At 40.7% G+C, this 25,974-nt stretch overlaps 1 protein-coding gene across 1 annotated transcript in view; it reads left to right on the top strand.

Annotated features, from left to right (window-relative positions):
• The window catches only part of LOC137327968 (low-density lipoprotein receptor-related protein 5-like), a 229,864-nt gene that overhangs the window by 17,814 nt on the left and 186,076 nt on the right, over window positions 1-25,974 (top strand). Inside the window, exon 2 of the mRNA XM_067993981.1 lies at window positions 14,500-14,893. Coding sequence (XP_067850082.1) covers window positions 14,500-14,893 — 394 coding nt within the window. The remainder of the gene's footprint in view (window positions 1-14,499; window positions 14,894-25,974) is intronic.

The raw sequence follows: 25,974 nt of genomic DNA, 5'->3' as shown, positions 1-25,974 counted from the left end.
TCTGGGCCACATTGACCTTCTGGAGGTCCATGAAGGGTAGGCCTTGTAGGGGGATTGCCTGTGAGGCTCTGGATTTCATGCCTAACCAAGTGTTGTTGACGCAGGCCAGGTTCGAGGATAGTCACCCCCCCTCAAAAAATCCACCCTTCACCCCTCCGTCCTTGCAAACTACTGCAACCCATCTCCAACCTCCCTTTCCCTCAAGTCCTTGAACGTGTTGTCACCTCCCAAATCTGTACCCATCTTTCCTGCAACTCCATGTTTGAATCCCTCCAATCAGGTTTCCGCCCCTGCCACAGTACTGAAACGGCCCTTATCAAAGTCACAAATGACATCCTATGTGACTGTGACCATGGTAAACTATCCCTCCTCATCTTCTCGACCTGTCTGCAGCCTTCAACACAGTTGACCACACCATCCTCCTCCATCATCCAGCTCGCTGGGACTGCACTTGCCCGGTTCCATTCTTATCTATCCAGTCGTAGCCAGAGATTCACCTGCATTGGCTTCTCTTCCTGCTCTCACACCATTACCTCTGGAGTCCCCCAATGATCTATACTTGGTCTCCCTCCTAATTTCTCATCTACATGCTGCCCCTCTGCGACATCATCTGAAAGCACAACGTCAGGTTCCATATGTATGCTGATGACACCCAGCTCGAGTTCACCACCACCTCCCTCGACCCCTCCACTGTCTCTGATTTGTCACACTGCTTGTCCGACATCCAGTACTGGATGAGCAGAAATTTCCTCCGAATAAATATTGGGAAGACCGAAGTCAATGTCTTCGGTCCCCGCCACAAACTCTGTTCCCTAGCCACTGACTCCATCCCTCTTCCTGGCCACCGTCTGAGGCTGAACCAGATCGCTCGTAACCTTGGCTTCCCATTTGACCCTGAGATGAGCTTCCGACCACATGTCCGCTCCATCACCAAAACCACCTACTTCAACCTCCGTAACATCATCCGTCGCCGCCCTTGCCTCAGTTCATCTGCTGAAACTATCATCCATGCCTTTGTTACCTCTGATGTGGAGATGCCGGTGATGGACTGGGGTTGACAATTGTAAACAATTTTACAACACCAAGTTATAGTCCAGCAATTTTATTTTAAATTCACAAGCTTTCGGAGGCTTCCTCCTTCCTCAGGTGAACGTTTGTCCAACAAACGTTCACCTGAGGAAGGAGGAAGCCTCCGAAAGCTTGTGAATTTAAAATAAAATTGCTGGACTATAACTTGGTGTTGTAAAATTGTTTACAATTTGTTACCTCTAGTCTTGAATCTTCCAATGCTCTCCTGGCCGGTCTCCCAACTCCCACCCTCCATAAACTTGAGCTCATCCAAAACCCTGCTGCCCTTACCCTGACTCGCACCAAGTTCCATCACCCATGTGCTCGCTGACCTACGTTGGCTCTCGGCTCGGGAAAGCCTTGATTTTTAAATTCTCATCCTTGTTTTCAAATCCCTCCATAGCCTCATCCCTCCCTATCTCTGTAACTTCCTCCAGCCCTACAACCCTCCAAGATCTCTGCGCTCCTCCAATTCTTGCCTCTTTGCGCATCCTCGATTTTAATCACTCCACCATTGGCGGCCATGCCTTCAGCTGGTAAGGCCCTAAGCTCTGGAATGCCCTCTCTTAGCCTCTCTGCCTCTCTCCCTCTTGCTCTTCCTTTAAGACGCTTCTTTAAAACCTACCTTTTTGACCAAGTTTTTGGTCACCTATCCTAATATCCCCTTATGTGGCTTGGTGTCAAATTTTATTTGATAACCGCTCCTGTGAAGCGCCTTGGGATGTATTACCACGTTAAAGGTGCAATATGAATGCAAGTTGTTGTTATCTCACTCCCAGAATTGTGCGGTTACAATGATGTGCATCGTTGAACAAATGTCTGGTGTTGTCCCGAGTGGCAGCCTCATATATAAAGTTTGGTCAGCATTGGATTAGATCAAGGACAACTGAATTTTGTAGCCAAGATCTTGGCTAATATTTTGTAATCAGTGTTGCGGGGGTATAGATCTTTAGGAAGAAGAGGGTGGGGTCTTTGTCTTTTTTGTGTGTTAATTTGATTGAGGCTGCCTTGTGTGTGTTTGGGAGTGCTCATCTCATCACTGTCTCGCTGAAGCATCACCGAAGAACTTTTTTATTTATAACGTGTCAGTTCAGGGAATGGGCCTCGTAGAACACAGTTGGGTAGTCAATAAGTCTAAGGGCTTTCCTGGATTTGAGGCTTCACATTGCTGCTCTAACCTCTTTAACTGAGACTTGGTAGTCTGGTGATTGAGCTGTGAGATAGGGTAAGAACATAAGAAATGGGAGGTTGGCAAGGTGGTGCAATGTTTCTTGTGGGACGTTCAGGACTCTGGTGTATAGCGAAGAATAAAAGTCTGCAGATTCCTTGTTGAGTTCATTGAGGTCAGAGTTAGTTTTCCCTCTGCTGTCCTAATTGATGTGACTTCTGATCTGCACTTGTTGTTGTGGGATGTATGATGGGAGTTTTCCCAGTTTGTCTCCCTGCTTATAATATTTAGGCCTTGTGTCAGATGAGTTTTCTGCTCCCACTAACAGGTTGTGGAGTTCACCTCTGGCTTGTATCAGGGCTTGCTCATTGCTCTCCTGTTGGTCTAGGTCGGCATGTCTCTGGAAATCCTTTAGAGCCTATTGGCCCTTTCCCCAAACTGGCACAGTGGGGAACTTCCAGATATGTTTGATTCCGGGAGGAGGCTTCCAAACTTTGCAGGACAAAGGCGTTGCCAGACTGGGTCATTCTCTCAACAAATGTCATGTTATGCCCCCTCAGTAGCTGACCAACAAGTTCTGTCTCACCCAATATGGCCTGTTCCACAACCTCTGAATGGAACATCTTCTCCAAGCCCCAACTACACTCAAACAAATACTTCAATGTGAACTGACCTCTTGGAACTGAACTGTGTTACCGGATAACAGAAGAACAACAAGCAACTACTACTTGCAGCAAAATGTGCAAGGGCTGGCTTAAGATGATACATTGGGCTTACTGCACTCCACACCTGGTCCATAAATTCCACCTCCGCTGCTGGGAGAGGAGATGACTGCTGGAGGAGTTACAGCCAGTGGGGTGCAATGCTGCACATGTTGTGGTCCTACTCCTCATTCACCCTTCCTGTGCAGCAATTTGGGAGGCTAAAGAATGATTGACAGGCCTTACAGTTATTACTGATCAGAGCCCCTGCCTGCTAGGCTTAGCCACTGGGGAGCAGACCCCACCTGCAACACGCAGGCTAATGCAACTGTCACTTCCAGCTGCAAGAACATGGTGGCAGAGACCCGCAAGCATATGGGTGATAAGTGTGAGACAAATATCAGTGAGAGTGAGTTATGGACTCCACCTGGAACTGAAAAAATATCAGGTATTCTGGAGCCCATTCCTGGTTAAGCCCACATGACCAAGCGCAATCTAAAGGACATTTGGTGTCCCAAAATTAGCCAATTTCTAGGGACTACCACCAAATTAGCCTGATCTCTTCTTCCTTCTCCCCCACCCCCACCCCCACCCCCACCCCCACCCCCAATAGCGCACTGATCCCAATGTGTGCACAGTTTATCAATATATCCCTCTAAGGCCCAATGTAAACCTCTGTAAATACCCTGTAATAAATTGCACAGTGGCATAAATTGCATGTATTTAACAAAAAATCTAAATAAAAAGAATTTGGAAAAATTGGTAACCATCTGTGTGATCATATTTTCATTTGCCCCATTTATTAATATGATCATTCTAGCAACTGATTTACTCTGTTACTTTGCATGCTTGCTGAAGTCAGCATATTTTTTTTGAGCAAGGGGGATTCAAATTCTCTAAAGAATTTGCTTAAGGAGCATTTATACACATACATAACAGAAAGAAATGGAGTGTCAGCTTGGCTCAGTTTGTAGCACTCATCTCTGGGTGAGAAGGTTATGGGCCCGAGCCAATATGAAAGTGCATAATCTAGGCTGACACACCTGTGCATTTTCAGATGTGCTGCCAATTGAATGAAAAGTTATACTGAGGTCCTGTCTGCCTGTTCAGTTGGGCATTAAAGCTGCAAAGGGTAGATTGTAGGGATGGTGTGCTGGAAGGGCTGAAGGGCAGCCTTCATCCAGCTTATATTTTGTGTTATGAAGGTTATCGCAACGTGTATTTTAGGGATGCTTATTCTAGCATGTTGATATTAATTATAAATCTACACATTTAGAATTCTAATCAAGATGAAACTTGTACTCTTAGAGCAGTATGAACAAAAAAAATTGGTAAATTTTATAAGTGTTATTGTGGCTTGATGAATGTTCCAGTGTGCTTAATGCTGAAATTTAGATAGTCAAATAATGTGCTGTTTAATCAGGGATAAGCCAGTTCCAACATTAAGCACATGAATACAATAGTACATAAATGAGAGTTGATTTGAAATTTGAAATCTATTCTTGGACTGCAGTAGTGGAGTCCTTTTTAAGAGCTCCTGCACTGCCGCTTTTGATTAAAGAATACAGATAATTAATGTGAATGGGTTGGCTGGCCAACTGGATCAATTTATTTTTAATTTTTCTGTACTTCAACTGTTTACGCTGCAGGGTATTGAATTGCTTCTTTCACTGAATGCAGAGATTGGTAGCGAGTTGTTCATGTACTTTGCATAAATCATTTATGTTGTGCATGTAGCATTTTAGTGTTGAGTTTTAGTGTTGAGTTTTGTGTGTGAGAGAGATAAATATATAATAAAATGAGGGTGTTAAATTTGACCAGGTGGTGGTTGGTGGACCTGGGTTGACACTATAGTTTTTCATGTGTACAGAGTTCCTAATTTGAGCTCTGATACCGAGAAGATTCTGTGCAAAGGCTATGCACATTTCCCAGCCGAACGGAGAGAAAATTGAAGCTCTGGTCAGCTGAACAAAACCCATGGGCATGTCTAGCTTTCTTAGGGGAGGAACTGCACATGCAAGAGTTATGAGTGTGTGTCTGTGTAAAATGAAGTAATTTTAATGGTGGAGGGGATATGGGATCAAAGCTGAGCTTCCGACCCCATGTCCACTCCTTCATCAAGGCTGCCTACTTCCACCTTTTTTTCTTTTTATTCGTTCATGGGATGTGGGCGTCGCTGGCAAGGTCAGCATTTATAGCCCATCCCTAATTGCCCTTGAGAAGGTGGTGGTGAGCCGCCGCCTTGAACCACTGCGTCCGTGTGTTGAAAGTTCTCCTATAGGTAGGTAGAGAGTTCCAGGATTTTGACCCAGCGACGATGAAGGAATGGCGATTATATTTCCAAGTCGGGGTGATGTGTGACTTGGAGGGGAACATGCAGGTGGTGTTGTTCCCATGTGCCTGCTGCCCTTGTCCTTCTAGGCGGTAGAGGTGGCGGGATTGGGAAGTGCTGTTGAAGAAGCCTTGGCGAGTTGCTGCAGTGCATCCTGTGGATGGTACACTCTGCAGCCGCGTTGCGTCGGTGGTGAAGGGAGTGAATGTTTAGGGTGGTGGATGGATTGCCAATCAAGCGGGCTGCTTTGTCCTGGATGGTATCGAGCTTCATGAGTGTTGTTGGAGCTGCACTCATCCAGGCAAGTGGAGAGTATTCCATCACACTCCTGACTTATGCCTTGTAAATGGTGGAAAGGTTTTAGGGAGTCAGGAGGTGAGTCCCTTGCCGCAGAATACCCAGCCTCTGACCTGCTCTTGCAGCCACAGTATTTATATGGCTGGTCCAGTTAAGCTTCTGGTCAATGGTGACCCCCAGGATGTTGATGGTGGGGGATTCGGCGATGGTAATGTTGTTAAATGTCAAAGGGAGGTGGTTAGACTCTCTCTCTTGTTTTAACATTGCCCGTCTCCGCTCCGCCTCAGCTCGTTTGCTGATGAAACCCTCATCCGTGCCTTTGCTACGTCTAGGCTCTACAATTCCAATGCTCTCCTGACCAGCCTCCCACCTTTCACCCTACGTAAGCTTGAGCTCATCCAAAACTCGCACCAAGCCCCGTTCAACCATCACCCCTGTGCTCGCTGACTTACATTGGTTCACTGGCCCGACAACGCCTTGTTTTCAAATCCCTCTAACCTCCTCCAGCCCTACAACCCTCCGAGAGCTCTGCGCTCCTCCAATTCTGGCCTCTTGCGCATCCCTGATTTTAATCGCTCCACCATTGGCGGTCGTGCCTCCAGCTGCCAAGGCCTCTGGAATTCCCTCCCTAAATCTCTCTATCCCTCTCCCCTCCTTTTTAAGATTTCCCCTTAAAACCTATCTCTTAGACCTAGCTTTTGGCCAGCTGTCCTAATATTGCCTTGTGTGGCTCGTGTCAAATTTTGTTTGATAAAGCTCCTGTGAAGCGCCTTGGGGCGTTTTACTATGTTAAAGGTGCTGTTGTTGTGATATTTGTGAAAGCTAATCCCTTCAATCCAAAAAATAGTTTTTGCACATTTTATGGCAGGGGTGGGGTAACCTTGTATTTGTTGCTTGAGGTGAGCAGAAGTGGTACAATGCAAGATCTCAAACTGTCATTGTTGGCTCGTGCTTCCATTTATGTAGATTTGCCTACAAATGGTTGTTGTCTATGTTCCGTCAGATTTTCTGCTCGTAAAAGGTCCTTTAACTATTAAAACCCAAGGCACAGCACAAAACTTTAATTGGTGCTCCATCCTTTAATCCAGCATGAAACGTACACAAAAAAAAGAATGAGGCTGTGTTGTAAGGATAAGTACTCAATATAGGGAGATATGGAACAATGCTAATGCTGGGAAGATTTACATTGAGTGGCCCAAAAAGCTACAAAGCCCTGATTTATTATGCAACATAAACATTCCTAAATATAAATCTCTCTTCAGTATTGGCTAATGAATGCTTCATGCATTTGTTTGTCCACTATTTTAACAGGCGTTACCATTTACTTTAAATGGTAAAACTTCTTCTGCCAAAATAGCAGAAGAATATCGTACAAATGTGTAGTGTTTCTCTGCTAATATCTGCAACAGTAATTTCTAGGCTATGCTTAGCATAGAGAGCAGAGTATAAAAAGAAAATGCCCAAAGGTGAAGATTAGTATTTCTAATGAGATTTGATTGTCAAGCTACTGCATTTAAAATTTTCCAGCTCCTTATCATTGGTTTGTATAGAGATCTATCTCGTTCCCATGAATTTAGAACCATAATCCAGTCATAATTTTAAAATATATTACTGGATTTGGCATTATTATGAATACAACTTTTACATTTAATTTTAAAATTAAATTGAACGGATATGTGGGAGTACCCGTTATTCCAAGGCTGTTATTCAATTAAGGCATTCTGGTGATTCCCTTAACTGCGAGAGGTTTAGGAGCAGATTAGTTGATGGCCTTTTAATCACTCTGTGTCTGTTTTTAATATATACTGTTCCAACTTTTTATAGGAGTCTTGGTCAGATAGTGGCTGTGATTAATCCTGCCAGCTGTTAATGTGCTTCATGTCCTTAATGATAATAATGTGTAGACAAGGACTGTGATATCATTAGTGCGGATTTATTGAAAAATAATCTGCAGTTGATTACTGGCAACAGTCCCACTCCAGCGAGTCACTGGGCTACTGAGTTTTCTTATTTAAATTCCCAGTTTTACTTGGATGCAGAAATTATGGAAATTTTGTGAGATTATTTGTTCTCTGAACATCCCCCATTTTCCACTTTTCTTTTATCGGGAGGATCCAGTAAGATAAATTTATAAGTTTAGGAAACCTAAAATGTATGATGTGGCAGGATTGGGCGGAGCACTCTTTGGAACACAGTCCTCTGAGACCTGGATTCGCATCCAGTTCGGACAGTTCAGTTAGTATAAGACTTCCTCTCTCTGAAAACCATACTCAAAGTTGAAAGTTTTGACCGTTTGCTTAGTTCCCGATGAACATGAGTCTGCATAACAAAAACATTTTTGCACCTAACTCTTAGATTTTCTATTACCTGCCAAATACCAAACAAAAAAATTAGCAATGTTTACATTACTTAGGCCTGAACTCGAAATGGAGGAAAAAAACAATTAACCAATTTACTTTTTCACCAAGTTAGCTAATATGAATCTCTTATGAATCTAACTTTCAAATGGTCAGATGCTGATCTTTAACACTGTAGGCTCTATATTCAATATTGCATTTTCTATGACTATTATTGATTATCTGAAATGTTAGAATTCCGAATCAAGCATTTTCAGAAATTAAAAACTTCGACCTGGCACAAAAAATTATTTCTTTAACTATAAAGATCTTTAAAAAGCCACGGTGTCCATTAGCTGCAATGAGGTGTAATTGAAACCAACCTGCCCCTGAAACCATCGCCGTGCCCCCCCCCCCCCCCCCCGCCACCCCGGCTTGTGAAGCAGTTAATCCTTGGTCAGTGTTATTTCTTGGTCGCATCAGGAGCGTACTGTGTGCATAAAGCCTCATGCTATGAAACTCTGTGGGACAGCATACCAATGCTCACGTGCTTGTCTGTTTTTTTTATTTAAAAAGCCACTATATGGTAACCCTACTGAGCATTATCTCCCAACCCAGAGAGTCATGAGCTGGCCTTGAAAACTCTGTTTGCAAGCCAGCCAGCAATGAGTTACTTTCCAGTTTCGACTGAAAATAGATCTGATTGTCGTGTTCTGTGGGCACCCACACAATTTTTAGGTTGTACATGTGGTGGGGAAGCTTTTAGAAAAGATAATCCGGAACAAAATTAAGTAATTTGGACAAGTGTGGATTAATAAAGGAAAGCGAGCATGGATTTGTTAAAGGCAAATCGCGTTTAACTAACTTGACTGATTTTTTGATGACTGCAGTGCGGTTGACGTTGTGTATATGGACTTTCAAAAGGCATTTGAAAAAGTGCCACATAATGGGCTTCAATTTTGCTGACAAGCCTATGGAATAAAAGGGGCAGTGGCAGCATAGATACGAAATTGGCTAAGTGATGGGTAACAGAGTAGTGGCAAACTGTTTTTCGGACTGGAGGAAGGTATACAGTGGTGTTCCCTAGGGGTCGGTACCACAGCTTTTTTTTGATATGCGTTCAAGTCATTAATATATAGGGCACAAATTTTTTAAATTTGCAGATGATGCAAAACTTGGAAATGTAGTAAACTGTGAGGAGGATAGTAATAGACTTCAAGAGGACATGGTCAGGTGGAATGGACGGACACATGGCAGATGAAATTTAACGCAGAGAAGTGCAAAGTGATACATTTTGGCAGGAAGAATGAGGAGAGCCAAATAAACTAAACGGTACAATACTGAAGGGGATGCAGGAACAGAGAGACCTGGGGGTATATGTGCACAAATCGTTGAAGGTGGCAGAACAGGTTGAGAAAGGGGTTAAAAAAGCATACGGGATCCTGGGCTTTATAAATAGAGGCATAGAGTACAAAAGCAAGGAAGTTATGTTGAATCTTTATAAAACACTGGTTCGGCCACAACTGGAGTATTGTGCCCAATTCTGGGAACCGCACATTAGGAAGGATACGAAGGCCTTAGAGAGGGTGCAGAAAAGGTTTACTAGAATGGTTCCAGGGATGAGGGACTTCTGTTGTGTGGATAGACTGAAGAAGCTGGGGTTGTTCTCAGAAGGTTAAGAGTAGATTTGATGGAGGTGTTCAAAATCATGAAGGGTTTAGATAAAGTAAATAAAGAAAAACTGTTCCCATTGGTGGAAGGGTCGAGAACCAGCGGATTTAAGGTGCATGGCAGAAGAAGAAAAGGCAACGTGAGGAGAAACTTTTTTACTCAGCGAGTAGTTATGATCTGGAATACGCTGCCTAAAAGTGTGGTGGAAGCAGATTCAATCGTGGCTTTCAAGAAGGAATCAGATAAATGCTTGAAGGGATAAAACTTGCAGGGCTACGGGGAAAGAGCGGGGGGAATGGGACGAACTGGATTTCTCTTACAAAGAGCCAGCACAGGCTCGATGGGCCGAATGACCACCTCCTGTGCTGTAACCATTCTATGATTATGTCTTAGTCCTTCACTGGTTCAGCATGCACTCCGACAGCTGAATTACAAATACTGCATTATGAAGCATGAACTGCAACTTGACCTCTCAAGGAATCTCTCTGCAATCTTCAGCAAATCGTTTCAGCTATATAAATTTTAAAAAACTCATTTACAGCTCAGTCTTCAACCAACCCTCTATTTAATAAAAATACATAATATTCAGTAAGCACTTATTGGAGAACTTAGTTATGGAGTTTACTCGCTTCCAGTAGAAGACCCTCGTAGCCTGCTTGTTCACAGGTGAATTCTTACTACTTATATAGTAATACCCTTTCTATGGTCAGCATAGTGGTTGGTTATGTGATTCTAAGTCTTAGCAAGCATGAACTGCTTTTGATCAAAACACACCCATTTATATGTTGTGTGGTTTTGCCTCAAACCCTGCTGCTACTGTTTGGCACTTAAACAGTTTTAGTGCCATATATGTAGCTCCAGTGCTGAAAATAGAATTCTCATCCTGTTAGGCATATATCTATCTTTTAAGTGTGTCAGTCTTTTAAAAATGGTGGTACCCAAATTCTAAAATGGGCTCGAGTGCTTTATTGAAGTGGCTGCTGAGAAACTTCTGACTCTTTGGTGGGGGAGGTGTGTAGTTTTAACTCAACTCACTGAGTGGGAAACCCATGGGATCAGGTGGGACACCAACTTTGCACCCCACCCAATAATACTCTCCGTCGACGTCACTGGAGAGTAAAATGGGGTGGGGTGTAAAACCAGCATTGCACCCGATTTCTCCAGTCTTTTCTCGCAACTGCTGGGGATCAATCTCAGTGCTCTTTTCTGAAACATTTTCATGGCTTGAATGTCTCCATGTGTGAAACTGTACAGAAATTGTGGTCTAATCAGAGGAAAATACAATTTCAACACAACCTTTTTTGACTCTTTTGTCTATGTAGTTTGGATTTCTTTCAACTTCTTCCATGGCTATTTTAGCAGCATTCACAGATTATCTATGTCTCCCATTTTTCTTGTCTAAGTACAATATTTCCTTCAAATTCATCATTAGTTTACATATTTTATAGTTCTATAAGCTGCCTTCTCAGATTATAAAGTCCTTACTAGTTTGGTATCCCCTGCAAATTTGACAGGTTTCCATTTAGCTTCTGAATCTAAGTCATTTGGTCAATGGAATCTGTTATTTGTAACATATGTAATTTGGTTGAAATGCAGGCAAGGAACTGTTACAAACCATTATCCCTTTAATTCCTAAGATGTTAAGACTGTTAACATTTTAATTTGACTTTTTTGAAGAAATTAGTTGAACTTCAAACCCTGAATCGTCTAGTGCTCATCATTTTTGTTCATCATCATTGTTACACGTACATTGTTATAGACATATGCATAATCACCACCTGAGACTGCGGGAGTGATTTTAAACCCCAAGAACAGGTGGGAGTTGAAAATAGTTGTTTTTTTTGGGTCGCAACGGCAAATTTTTCAGACTTTGCATTCCCAGTGGGAAGCCTGTACTTTTACGCGCCGACGTTAAACCCAGAAATAAAGCCAGCTTGTTGTAGCGACCCAAAAAAACACTGTTTTCAATTCCCAACCCACCTGTTCTTGGGGTTTAAAATCACCCCCTGTGTCTTTTCAAGAGTTCACCAAAAAGGCTGGATAAACAACAAACTCAATGGTTTTGTGTTGTGTAAATTACTGAATGTAATGGGAATGGAGTGACTGTTCTCTCCTCCTCTAAATTTAAACAAAGTATTGCACAATTGCCTGTGTATTTGCATTGTATAAATTGTACCTTAAGTACAGAAAATAAAAATGGCCCCTTTCTTTCCCCTCCTAAAGAAATAATTTAGTAAACTTTAAATATAGTTTTATGAAGTGCATGCTTTGGTCGAAGGAAACCAGCATAAAGGTGTGTGAAGTTTACTTGCGTGTTGAGTTATACTATCTGTTGCAAGAAAGCAATATAAAATTGAGTTTGAAAGTAACAGCTCCTGACAAGAATGCCGCAAAACTAAATACTGAAACAATTTGTAACATTTCCCATAACCCGTCTCATTGGAAGATACCTGTATTGAAACTGTCTTCCTAAAATAAAGCTCCATTGCTGCTAGGAGGAGCTCTTGAACTGAGGGATAACTTTAAATCAGTAATCATCTTGTTTAAAGCTGTCGATTTCTTGCAGGTACTTGCCTGACATTAATGTTCCCTTTCAATACATGTTTTCTTCTTTCCTGGATTCTCCCTATTCTCTTCCCCCCCCCCCCCCCCACCCCAAATCCCCCACTTATAGTACTAGTTTTGATCAGAGGAAGTGGTTCACTTTAACTAGGATATTCTCTCTTCTTTCTTGCTTCTGTTCCAGCGCACAAACAAGTAGCAAGGAGCTACCACGATTTAACTTAGCCAGCAAAATTTGGCATAGTTACATAGGTTAGTTTATAACCCTGTATATTTATCCATTCTGGGATAAGTTTGTAATTATAAGCTCCTGATGAAAGCATTTATTTTGTGCTTTGTAATACTGCAAGAAGTTGTGTAAAATGAGAATACTGGAGATAGCTCAGTCAAAGATTTCTTTTCTTTTAAAAGCTACTATTAGAACTTTGCTAGGTTAATTTGTGACCAGCCATTACCCAGGTTGTTGTGCCAGGATTTTCCAGTCAGTGGTCACTACAGGTTTGCTATTGTGCATTAATTTAAAAAAGAAATTGTGATGACCTGAGAATGTGAAAGGTGTTATTTAAATTCTTCCTTGTCTTCGTTTTCTATAGTTTTTTTCATCAGTTTTGCCTTTTTTTGATGCTCAATTTATTTACTACTTATGATGTGGAGATGCCGGTGATGGACTGGGGTGGACAAATGTAAGGAATCTTACAACACCAGGTTATAGTCCAACAAATTTATTTTGAAGTCACAAGCTTTCGGAGATTATCTCCTTCGTCACATGAATGAATGAAAAGGTTCTCAAATCGCATATCTTATACTATGTTGGGACAGCATCACACCTATCAAAAGGTGTCGTTGTTATTCAAACAGGCCAGTCACGGAGAACAGCACGTCCCAGTACACTCGATATACATTGTGTCTATTACACAGGCAGGCAGAAAGAAACTCAAAATGGCAGAGAGAGAGAGAGAATTTTAAAAAACATATAATTTTTTTTCCCCTTTTTTTTCTCTCTCTCTCTCTCTCTGCCATTTTGAGTTTTTTTCTGCCTGCCTGTGTAATAGACACAATGTATATCTAGTGTACTGGGACGTGCTGTTCTCCGTGACTGGCCTGTTTGAATAACAACGACACCTTTTGATTGGTGTGATGCTGTCCCAACATAGTATAAGATATGCGATTTGAGAACCTTTTCATTCATTCATCTGACGAAGGAGATAATCTCCGAAAGCTTGTGATTTTAAAATAAATTTGTTGGACTATAACCTGGTGTTGTAAGATTCCTTACATTTATTTACTACTTGTGAGCACCACTTTTTGTACAAGGTGAGTAGGTATCCCCCTGCCAGACATATGCCAATCTGGAGATGATTTGATGCACCAATATACTAATCAAGCTGGTGTGAATGTTTTTTTTTCTATTTCTGTTTCCCCTACACATCCGTGGGAACCACGGAGAAACGCTTTGCCTCCAGAGAAAAGTTACTGAAAGGCTGTTACTCTTTCCCTCCCCTTCCATACAGCTAAGATTGCTGTATGGTAAATTGTATATTGTAGAAAAGACCTGTGATAAACTCTGAGAACTGTCCATTCTGGATAAGTCAGTAAAGAGAGCCTGAAAATTATACTACGCCACAATAAATCAGCCTCCTTGTGAAATACATCCAAGAAATTAAATGTGGAAGTGTGTCCATATTACATTTGAAACCACTTTTTAGTTCGGTAAAAATGTAACTGAACTAGTATTTTATGAATTAGGATACTGATGTTTGCTGATTGAGATCATATGCGTAAACTAATGATGGGCAATATACCAGTTCAGTAGTTGCTGGGCTTTTAGAAATAATAGACCTTTGTTCCATTGCCAAATTCATGTGCGCTTCCAAAGTATTGCCCCAGTTTTACTGAAATTTAGTAATGAGTGGGTAGAAATAAAGACACGAAAATGTACAATATGTAGCCTTGTCTGCTGGTAGATTTGTTTTCTCATGGGATTATTTTCTTGATCACGTCGTTTGAACTTTTTAAACAGTATTTACAGTTGTGTATATATTAAAGATCAATCTGTTTGGGATATGTAATGGTGCAGCAACTTTTTATGCTGCAGGATGTTAGCATGTTTTGCTATCAGTTAAAGATTACGCTGAGGGGTACAGAATGTATGCGAGTTGCATCGCCAGCAAGGGAAGAAAGTCTGAGGATGGGTCATCCGACACTGTTCTGCCTTGCTCCTGAGAGCAAATGATTGGGATCTGATGTTTGACCTGGGAGGAATCTTAAAGAGAAAAGCAGTGGTGGTGGGGGGGAACTTTCAAGATGGTGTGGTAAAATAAAGTAAAAACTGGTAACCAATTGTATTTTCTTGTTTCTCCATAGCATCACCTCTGCTGCTTTTTGCTAATAGGCGGGACGTCAGATTGGTAGACGCAGAAACAGCGAGACCTGAATCTACAGTAGTAGTCAGTGGTCTGGAGGATGCAGCTGCGGTTGATTTTTTGTACTCCGAAGGTGTCATATATTGGACTGACGTGAGTGAAGAAGCCATTAAACAAACATACGTGAACCTAACTGGGAATGTGCAGAATGTGATCATCTCTGGTCTCGTTTCACCAGATGGATTAGCTTGTGACTGGTTAGGCAAGAAGCTGTATTGGACAGACTCTGAAACTAATCGGATAGAGGTTGCCAATTTAGATGGAATGTCTCGAAAGGTCCTTTTCTGGCAGGATCTTGATCAACCAAGGGCTATTGCTCTTGATCCACAGCATGGGTAAGTATTTCATTTTGCTGTACTTTTTCATTTCGAGAGCTGAGAAATTCATGATTTTTGAATTTTGGCATGAAAGTAGAAATTTAATATCTATGCCCTGCTGCTACAACCTTAAAAAGGTATTATTTCCCTTCTGTGCAACTGAACAGATGTTTAGACTTAACCAGAAATGCTATGGCATGCACTTGTGGACAATACCAACCTTCAATAAAAGCTAAATTGAAGTTAATGTGGAAAAAAAAGGACTATATTGTTATTTCCCTCTCCCTTTTAGAAGTCTGCTTTTCTTTCCAGCAATCTCCACATACCGCTGGAATAGCACATCAGGAATATCATTATTCTCAGTATTATTCCACTGCAGTCATCTGGAATTTAATTTTAATTTATTTTCTACACGGCGCAATTTGTAAGAAAAGAAATTGATTTTAAAAAGTCAATAATTAACGTCACATATTGACAAAGCTGTTTTCCATTGGAGGTTTATTTTAAGTGATGGCGTTTACTGTGCAAAACCTTTGATGGTTTCCCAGGATCACTAATAATTTTTCTGATGTAAATAAATGAGCTATGTATCTGTCAATATTGTAAACTGACCTGTAGTAGATCTCTCTCTGCAACTTTTGAATAAAGAGGATATAGGATGCATTTGGTCAGTCTCGTGACACTGTAGTGTTCTGGAAGGCAGTCAGTACCCATAGAACCGTACCCCATCATGAAGGATCACTTTTTCACAATAAGAGGGGAAAACATTGGTGAGAGATTTTTTTAAAAAAACTGGTTGCTTTTCACAGCCCTTGAATTTTCCTTATTGTGTGAGGAAATACACAAGTTTGGTGACTTAAGCAACTGATGTTCAGAATGGCTGCAATAGTGATGCAAATGAAAATGTGCTCGGCTTTCAATTTACATGAGACAGAATTGAGAACTCTGCCAGGAAGTCCTGGACTTCCCAGTACTGGTACCACAATACCGCTACTTCATGGAAGGGTTTGATACTAGGACTAGGAAGTCCAGGGCAATATGTCAGAGCCTCTGATTTTGTCTTAGCCCTTTCAGGGACCATCAGTTGGAATTGAGGGTCGAGCAAGTTTTTGTTTGCCTTGGTTGTGAAAGGCCTCACTGTTGCAGCCATTCTAAACCTCATACAATCTGTAAGAGTTACGGGAAAACGATTACTCTTCAGGCAGCTATTTTAATCCAGGTGAACAAATTGTGCAGCTAAACCATTTACCATTACTAAATATAAATTGATTTTTTTTTAACAGGAGCTGTACACCATAATTAAAGTAAACTTTTGATGACTGACATCTAGTCTCTGCTTAAGCAATCTGTTGAAGTTAACGTGAGCTTTGAGTTACAGCTCTGTACTTTACTCAATTGTTTTATTTAATTTTTTCTTGTGCAATTTTGACTCCGATTCTTTCCTTTTACTCCTCCTTTCCTGAAGATATTGACTCATGCGAGAGTATGATTCCATAGCATCAGCAGCACTCCAGTACTTCATGGCCAGTTTTCAATGTTGGAAACTAAACATTGAATGTTAGATGTCTATTTGATAACGAGGGTTGGAAGGGACATCACAGCTGAGCCTGATTTAACTTGCCCGATGTGTGTGTCAGTGCATGCGTGTATGTGCACGCACATACACACACACCTATCACCATTTGGCAATTTGGGAGTGGGAAACCTAGCTGATTTTCATCTTCTCCCCATCCCAGGTTGGGACACACCAATTAGCATCCTTGGCAGCAATCAGCAAGCTCAGGGACCAATGTGAAATTTAGTTTTGATCTGTTTTTTTAAACCAAGTTCTACCTTAAAACTGCGTACACTTCAAGAAGTTCCTCAGGGCAGTGTCCTAAGCCCAACCATCTTCAGCTGCTTCATCAGTGACCTTCCCTCCATCATAAAGTCAGAAATGGGGATGTTCGCTGATGATTGCACAGTTCCATTCACAACCCCTCAATAAATGAAGCAGTTCATGCCCTCATGCAGCAAGACCTGGGCAACATCCAAGCTTGGACTGATAAGTGGCAAGTAACATTCGTGCCAGACAAGTGCCAGGCAACGACCACCTCCAACAAGTCTAACCACCTCCCCTTGACATTCAACAGCATTACCATCGCCAAATCCCCCACCATCAACATCCTGGGGGTCACCATTGACCAGAAATTTAACTGGACCAGCCATATAAATACTGTGGCTACAAGAGCAGGTCAGAGGCTGGGTATTCTGCGGCGAGTGACTCACCTCCTGACTCCCCAAAGCCTTTCCACCATCTACAAGGCACAAGTCAGGAGTGTGATGGAATACTGTCCACTTGCCTGGATGAGTGCAGCTCCAACAACGCTCAAGAAGCTCGACACCATCCAGGACAAAGCAGCCCGCTTGATTGGCACCCCATCCACCACCCTAAACATTCACCATCGGCGCACAGTGGCTTCAGTGTGTACCATCCACAGGACGCACTGCAGCAACTCGCCAAGGCTTGTTCAACAGCACCTCCCAAACCCACGACCTTTACCACCTAGAAGGACAAGAGCAGCAGGCACATGGAACAACACCACTTGCACGTTTCCCTCCAAGTCACACACCATCCTGACTTGAAAGTATATCACCGTTCCTTCATCACCGCTGGGTCAAAATCCTGGAACTCCCTACCTAACAGCAGTGTGGGAGAACCTTCACCACACGGACTGCTGCGGTTCAAGAAGGCGGCTCACCACCACCTTCTCGAGGGCAATTAGGGATGGGCAATAAATGCTGGCCTTGCCAGCGATGCCCACATACCATGAACGAATTTTTTAAAAATTGATTTTAAATAATCAAAACTGGCAGTTTCTAACAAATGTCGGCATAATATAGTGAGAGTTCTACCAATTCTACAGGACCTCCAAGCCATTAGAGGCTCAATGACTTGAATAGCTGCAGTAGTGGTTAAATTAAGAGAGGGGAGATGAACTAGCTTTTTAAAAAATATATATATATATAATTTGTCCCTCATGCTGCCAAACGGTCCATTTTGTATTTGGGCCTCCGTAGCTGTCTCGTGGCATTTGTTACATAACCACAATGATCTCCATTTATAAACAATATAGTAACTATATAAAAACAAAATGAAATTTGCTACTGCAGGTTAAGTATTCCAGCAATTTCTGCAGTTGGTGCCTTAGGCTGCATCTGAAGTATTTAACTCCTTGAAGCTTAAAGATTGCAACATATGTAGTTAGTATAAAGACTTGTTAGTTTGTGCAAAAAGCTGAGTAACTTAAAAAAAAATCCCAAGTGGATGAAGTAGAGGGACACATTTGATGTGACATGATCCTTTATAAAGATCTGTATAAATCCAAAATGTAGCCCATGAATTCTGGATAAGGAAATCCTTTAATCTCCTGAATCTCATAAAAATTCTGCAAAGTTTTGTAGAAGAATTGGACTTTTAAAAATCTTTTCTGCATTCTGGATTATATTGACTATGTCAGTAATCACAGCAATAGTCTTAATTCCTGCTTTATCCAAGAAGGGAAACCTGAAATTAAGAATAATGACTTCTTAATTTTTAAAAAATAATTTCTCGAATGTACTACCCAAGACTGCGAATATTGGGCTCAACTGATGTTTTCATATTCATACTTTTGGCTTGTTGAAACCAATCATAAGAATCTAGTTAAGGGAAGTTGAAAAAACTGTGAAGGAGAAAACCAGGCTCAAGAGAGCTTGGTTTGGGGTGGAGATTTGACAGAAAATGTAGCTTCCTGGTAGCATAATCAACTATCTAAGGCTCAAAATTCAGTTAAGGAGTCAGAAGACAAGTAAGGAAAAATGTCAGTGCTCAATGGCAAAAGACATGGGGTATATGTACTATATTAAAATGATCGTATATTATGTTCACCTGTCTTAAAATCCCCAGGACATTTATTGTATTTATAAAATTTATACCACTCATGGTTTCACTAAGGGACTATAATTCATAGCAAAGATAGCCAGTGTTCACCTGGGTGACATTTTAATTGAATTGGCAAAAATTGTCACTGATCATTATATAGCACAAGGTAAGAGAGACTGAATTAGGAATCTGCAGTTGGAGATTAGAGCATGGCTATTGTATTGCAAGAGCAATACAATATTTTTTCTCAAATTGAAACTACAAAAGGATAGGTTCTCATTTGGAATATTATGGGACACTGTATATAGCAAATGAGAAAAAGAGGCATTTTCCAATAGACCACTTCAGGGAGTTGATGAATGAAGTAATCTGTGTAATGTAGAAGTTGGACTTTTTTTTGAATGGGAGACAGAGAGAAATTATAATGAAGATCTTCAGTCTTGTAATTTAAAAAAAAAAGTAACAATGCTGTTAATATATATTCTAAAATGTGTTTTGCATAAAATATTCTACAGGGTATCGTTATGATTTGGATCTTTCTTAAACCAGCTTCCTACCACCCACAAATAATGCCATACATATAGAGTAGGAGAAAGCTCCCAGCAAAAATTATTTTTGAAAGTTAGCCATGTGCAGTGATCTTATCATTCTACCAAGATCTAAAAACATTCAGGTAGACTTGTTTTGACCAAGTCTTTGATCTCTTGCATTAAATTAAATGTTTGACCCGAAATCAGAAATCATGTGGTTTTGGGGAAGTTGGGCATTGCGTTTTAGAGATAAAATAAATTTTCAAAATCTTGGGTGTAAGCCTCTTCCACCTCACCGCCTCGCGAGCGAGACAAATCATGAAGGAGACGCAAAAGACTGGAAATGGATGATGACCGTACTGTTTGAGGCAGAATTTATCAGAGATCATCTATTGAACTTAATTTGTAATTAATCCCTTGACTTTTGGCTTATTAACAAAATATTATGATTGCATTGATCTCCTCTACTGTGCAGCAAGTTAACTCTGAGGTGCTTAACTAAATTTAAATCTCTGGCCTTATCTTCTGAAGCAAGGAAGTGGGGGGGGGGAGGGGGTAGAGAGAGGGAGACTGACTAATATTGCTATTCCAGTGATGGGCACCTTTTTTGACTGATTCAGGAACTGCACTGTATCTCTGCTTTCAAGTAGAAAAGTAAGTCATTGAGCATATATCTGGCTGGAAGAATACAGATACAAACATTAAATAAATGGTTCATTTTAATGTCTCTATTAATAAAAATTTGCATAACATTGTAGATGGAGGAATTTTTGACCCCAGTGATAACTTAGCTCAGTTGGTAACATTTTGCCTCTGTGTCAGATGGTGGTGGGTGAGTTCAAGGCCTACTTCAGGGCTTAAGCATATGATCTAAACAGTGCAGCACTGAGGGAGTGCTGCATTGTTGAAAGTGCTATTTTTTGGATGAGACATTAACCTGAGGTCCTGTGTGTTTGTTCAGGTGGATTTTTAAAAAAAAGACTATTTGAAGAGTAAGATGATGTTCCAATATCCTGGCCAACATTTATCCATCAAAAACATATTAACTTGTCCTCCATCTCATTAGTTGTTTGTGGGATCTTGCTGTGAGCAAATTGGTACTGTATTCACCCACAAGTGGCTACATTTCAAAAGGAATTAATTGGATGTGAAACAGTTTGGGACAATGTGAGGATGTGATGAGGTACTATCTAAATACAAGTTCTTTTTTTTAAAAAATCTTTAAAGCAGTTAATGGTTGTTTAACTAGATTTACATGCTTAGCCAGATGACGATCCTGTATTGTTAGCTTAATTGTAGGGGTCTTCCCAGTGATATGTAAAAAAGAGGGGTAATATCTCCATTTTCTATTCCGTTGAAAGCAAGGGAGGAATATAAAAAGAACAAATTGAAATGTACTGCAATATAAATCACCTTGTGTATTAAGTCTCTCTTTCAGTCACTTTTTAGAAAGTTGGTTTTCCATTTGAATTGGCCACATATGTCCATGTTTTTTTCTGACACAGGTTGGAGAAAGTGATTCAGAAAGATCAAGAATCACACTGGGAAGAAATGATGGTGGCCAGAAAGTCAATTAAAAAAATTGGTTGTGCATTAGGTGTTCACTGCTTCCTGCCACAGGAAACAATTACTGGTTATGTGTAGATTGTTGTACCAGTGACCCATTTGGGAATGGCATGGATCACTTTGAAATGAGAACATTAAGAACCCCACTACTGAGCTTGCAGATTTATGCTGAAATGTTTCTATTGTTGCCACTGTGAGTATCTTGTCATGGCTTGAGTCTGAATTTAGTATTTATCTTTGCTCATTGGTAATAGTTTGTCTCAGAACACCTATGAAAAGTAGATGAGCACCTCTGATTCTGGTTGACTAGAAAATAGTATATGCTAACAAGCGTAAGCATTAGACACATTTATGTTCTTAGCACAGCTCTAAATATGGGTAATTCAGAAGTGATTATTTTAACTCATACTATGTTGGAATTTATTTTTAACTTATAAACCACAAATCCCTCCATGGGCTCGCCCCTCCCTATCTCTAACCTCCCCCAGCCCTACAACCCTCCGAGAACTCTGGCCTCTTGTGAATTCCCCACTTCCTTCACCCCACCTTTTTGAAGGCCGTGCCTTCAGCCGTCTAGGCTCTAAGCTCTGGAATTCCCTCCCTAAACCTCTCTGCCGCTCTCTCCTCCTTTTAAGATGCTCCTTAAATCCTACCTCTTTGACCAAGTTTTGTCACCTGTCTTAATAGCTCCTCCTTTGACTCATTGTCAATTTTTGTCAGAGTATGCTCCTGTGAAGCACCTTAGGATGTTTTACTCTGTTAAAGGTGCTATATAAATGCAGGTTGTTGTTATAGCACTTGTAGACCTAAAATCACTAAGGGGAATGTTTGTTTCAATGTAATACAATAAAAATGTCCATAAAGTCTACTATTCTTAAGTTCAAAATTTATACAAGAAAAACTGAATTACATGCATTTTAAACTACTGTTGGGAAAATAGAGGCATCTATGAAGTTGATTTTCCCTGTCCCTTTCAGAACCAAATACTGTCTAAAATGTCTCCAGGTTTTCTGATCATTCAGTTTTACGGTCAGTATAGATTGTTATAAAATTGAAATAAATATCCATTTTTAGGACCAGCTTTAATTTAACATTTAATTGGTGAGGTGTTTTGTTTTCAGGGAACTGTCACCACCCCTGGAAACAAACAGTTGTTTAGGGCACAAAAGTGACCAACCCAGTTGTCCCCACTCAAATGTCCATCAAGCTACATCAACAAGACTTGTGCTCCAGAACTGCTGCGCCTCTAGCCAAACTGTTCCAGTACAGCTATAACACTGGCATCTACCTGACAATGTGGAAAATTGCCCAGGTATGTCTTGTCCACAAAAAGCAGGACAAATCCAATCCGGCCAATTACCGCCCCATCAGTCTACTCTCAGTCATCAGCAAAGTGATGGAAGGTGTCATCGACAGTGCTATCAAGCGGCACTTACTCACCAATAACCTGCTCACCGATGCTCAGTTTGGGTTCCGCCAGGACCACTTGGTTCCAGACCTCATTACAGCCTTGGTCCAAACATGGACAAAAGAGCTGAATTCCAGAGGTGAGGGGAGAGTGACTGCCCTTGACATCAAGGCAGCATTTGACCGAGTGTGGCACTTCGACAGCGCCTCCCAAACCCGCGACTTCTACCACCTGGAAGGACAGGGGAAGCAGGCACATGGGAACACCACCACCTGCACGTTCCCTCTAAGTCACACACCAACCCGACTTGGAAATATATCGCTGTTCCTTCATAGTCACTGGGTCAAAATCCTGGAACTCCCTTTCTAACAGCACTGTCGGAGAACCTTCACCACATGGACTGCAGCGGTTGAAGAAGGCGGCTCACCACCACCTTCTCAAGGGCCATTAGGGATGGGCAATAAATGCCAGCCTCGCCAGCGATGCCCACCTCCCATGAATGAATAATAAAAAAAAATTTGGAACTGGTTCTGCTAGAAATTGAATGAAACATATGATTACGTGTAAGCTGATAGATTTGACATGGTTTCCATGCCACATCAGTTCAATAAATTTACCAATGCATAGTCTTCCATAACAGGTTAAATGCTGAAATCATTTTTTTAAAAAAGCAGCCTTTCATCTGTTGAAGGAAATATTTTTACTCCATTTGATTCTGTGGCAATTTGAATGTCACTATGTCCTTAAGTGCATTTTAGGTAGAGACTTGATTTTACCCCTCCCTTCTTTCTCATGGGTGGTATGTTAGGGCAAATAGATGATGTTTGGCTCATCACCTTGCTGCTTGGGAACATGCATGACCCATTAAAGATGTCACTGATAGGTAAGTGTGGAATGGGGACTCTGTTTCATGTGATGTAAATACATATTTTTTTCAAATGTTGATAATGAGATGCTAAAGCACAATCAAAGAGCTGATGGCAAAGCAATGTAACCAGTATTTGAGGCTCTTGAGTAAAGACTGAACTCTGCTTTATAACAAGATTGAGGGGCAGGAAGCTTTGTACTTAAGGAGAACAGGACATGGCCTCCAGATCTTTCAGATTTTTTGAATGAAATCTAATTGAATTTCAAATCTAAGGTAGTTTTTAAGAGAATAGGATTTGAGCTAAGATATCTTGAAGACTATGATAACAATAGGTACTTATCCCAGCCAATATTAAACCAGTCTCTTACCATAGAGATGAGAATTAGGTTGTTTTTTCTGCCCAGTGTTTTGATTATCTTCTGGATTGTCTTAAATGAATTTTTGACAGCAACTGTTGTAAATCAGCTTGGTAGTATCTGGTAACCTAGGCAAATGTCCTGTTAATGTGTCTTCAATGCTGCGGTGAAGTTCAATTGCATGAGATAAGTTTTTGTGTTAGTGTATTGGTTTTCTTGCAACATTGCAAGAAATCTTGGAATGTTGATATTGCCCAAGAATTTTTCTGCTGTCCTGTTAATGGTTTCCAGTTGGGTGTTCTTAATTTTGATATATTTATAATGTATGAAAAGACTTGCCTATGGCATACACTTTCTGTAAATATTGCACTTTAGTAATCACATTTAAGATGTCAGACTTTAGTGTATCCACTGATTTGCCACGAGACAATTACTAATACAGTATATACAAGAACATTGCTCCTAGCCCGTGTTTGTCCATCACACCTTGGGTATCACACTTGATAAGAATATGTTGCATTGGTACCTGACTGGCTCAAAGTTCATAGTCATAAAAATATAGTAAAACACAACTGATAGGAAATATACCAAGCAGAAATTAAAACCACCAATTATAAAGTTCAAAAAACTACAAATGAAAAATGGGAAGTTAGCAACAGCTACCATTCAAATTGACCAAAATATTTTTTCAAAATCCTTTTAGCTGCCATCTTGCATTTCCTATTAAGCTGAGGATGTACTATGGGAACTAAGGTATTTTTTAACAAAATGAAGATATAAAAAGAATTAAAATTGCATTTTTGAAGTGTCTTTCACAACCTCAATGTCCCTAAGTGCTCTACGGCCAATGAAGTACTTTTGAAGTGTAGCCACTATTATAATTTAGGGATTTAATTGTACAATAGCATTCAGTATGTTTTGAAGACCTGTAACAATTTTTTGGTCAAGAGGCCTGTGCCTATTTGAGAAGCCTCAGTCTGAAGTTCGCAGGGATTATTGAGCTGTCAATCCTATCTGAAGAGACCCACCAGTTTGTCGGCTGCAGATCACACAACTCGCAGAATTTTTTTGTGATTGGTCAGTCTTGCTGCCAATTCACAGACCATGCCAGCACTCGTGTTTTAAGCCTTGTCCTGCACTCCTGTGTATTGAGGGAAAAGTACTACAGATCAAAACCCCCATGCAATCCATTTTTAGTAGCAGTTAAGATAATTTGATATTTTTTGTACATCAAAAACAAAGTAGAACATGAGTACTAACCTTTAACACCAAAGGTAATTTTAAAAGCAAAAAAGCATACTGGCTTATCTCCTGCAACTACAGTTGGCAAGTAGAGTAAGAAAGCTGAACACGGACTAAGTTAGGGAGAAAACCATTTAGTGGAGATTGATTTGAAGCAGCTCTTTATTTTGTAATCTAATTGATTACAGCAGTTGCATTTTTCTGCATGAATTCAAGTTCTTTAGGCTTTTCAGCTAAGGCCTAGTTGCTGCACTCATCTGAACTTGACCTTCCCCCATTCTTGTCAGTACATAATAAAATGTACCCATTTTGTTCCATATTTACTTTCCATTTAAACACCATCAGATATCTTGAAAATATAGTGTTTCCACTGATTTTCAAACGTGCTGACAGTGCAACTCGTATAATGCTGCTTACATAGCAAACTTCCTAAGGCATTTGTAGTGGGACCAGAGGGGGAGAAGTTATAAGAGATGGCTAAAGGCACCATCAAAGCAGTAAGTTTTGAAGAGGGAGAGAGAGGTCGCAAGACAAAGAGTTTAGGAAGAGAATTCCAGAGTGCGGGACAAGGAAGCTGAAGGCTCAGACACCAGCGGTGGAAATGAGGGAGGGCAAATGCACAGTGGACCAGGGTCAGACTAGTTGGCGCTGTGTGATGTGATATATGGTAGACAATATAGCAAAGATGGGCTCGAGTGGCAGTACTGAGTAATACATAAGTTACTCTTTTGAGTGCCTCCAGTTGGGTGAAATTGGCCCTTGTTTGATTTGGAATTATGGCATTGAATTGGGATTTATAACCATACAGGATACCCTCCTGTGTTTTCACTTATCTCTGTTGTTGGATTTGCTGCATTTCTGTTTGTTTTTACCCAAATATTTGATTGCTGTACTCCTTGGCTTTCAGTTATGCTTTTCTTTTTAACATTCCGCCTCATTGTGTAAGTTTGTTTTAATTTTTATTGTACTACAAGAAAGTGTTATGAAGTACTTATTTGTTTCAGCTGTGGGCAGTATTACTAGCATTTATTAAAACAAGAACTAATCAGTCATTTCCTCAAGGCTCAAAGTACCCCTTGTTCGTTCTAGCCTTGCGTTCTGATAGTCCAGATAAATTATTAATGGAAATAATTCTATGGGTTCTACTAAATCATAACTGTTTAAGATCACCAGTGTGCACACTGTAATAAAAAAAATCCTCTGTTTAAATAAACACTCACTTTTA

This window comes from Heptranchias perlo, chromosome 12, assembly GCF_035084215.1.
Source record: "Heptranchias perlo isolate sHepPer1 chromosome 12, sHepPer1.hap1, whole genome shotgun sequence".
Lineage (NCBI taxonomy): Eukaryota > Metazoa > Chordata > Chondrichthyes > Hexanchiformes > Hexanchidae > Heptranchias > Heptranchias perlo.
This window is presented reverse-complemented; position numbering and strand designations above follow the sequence as displayed.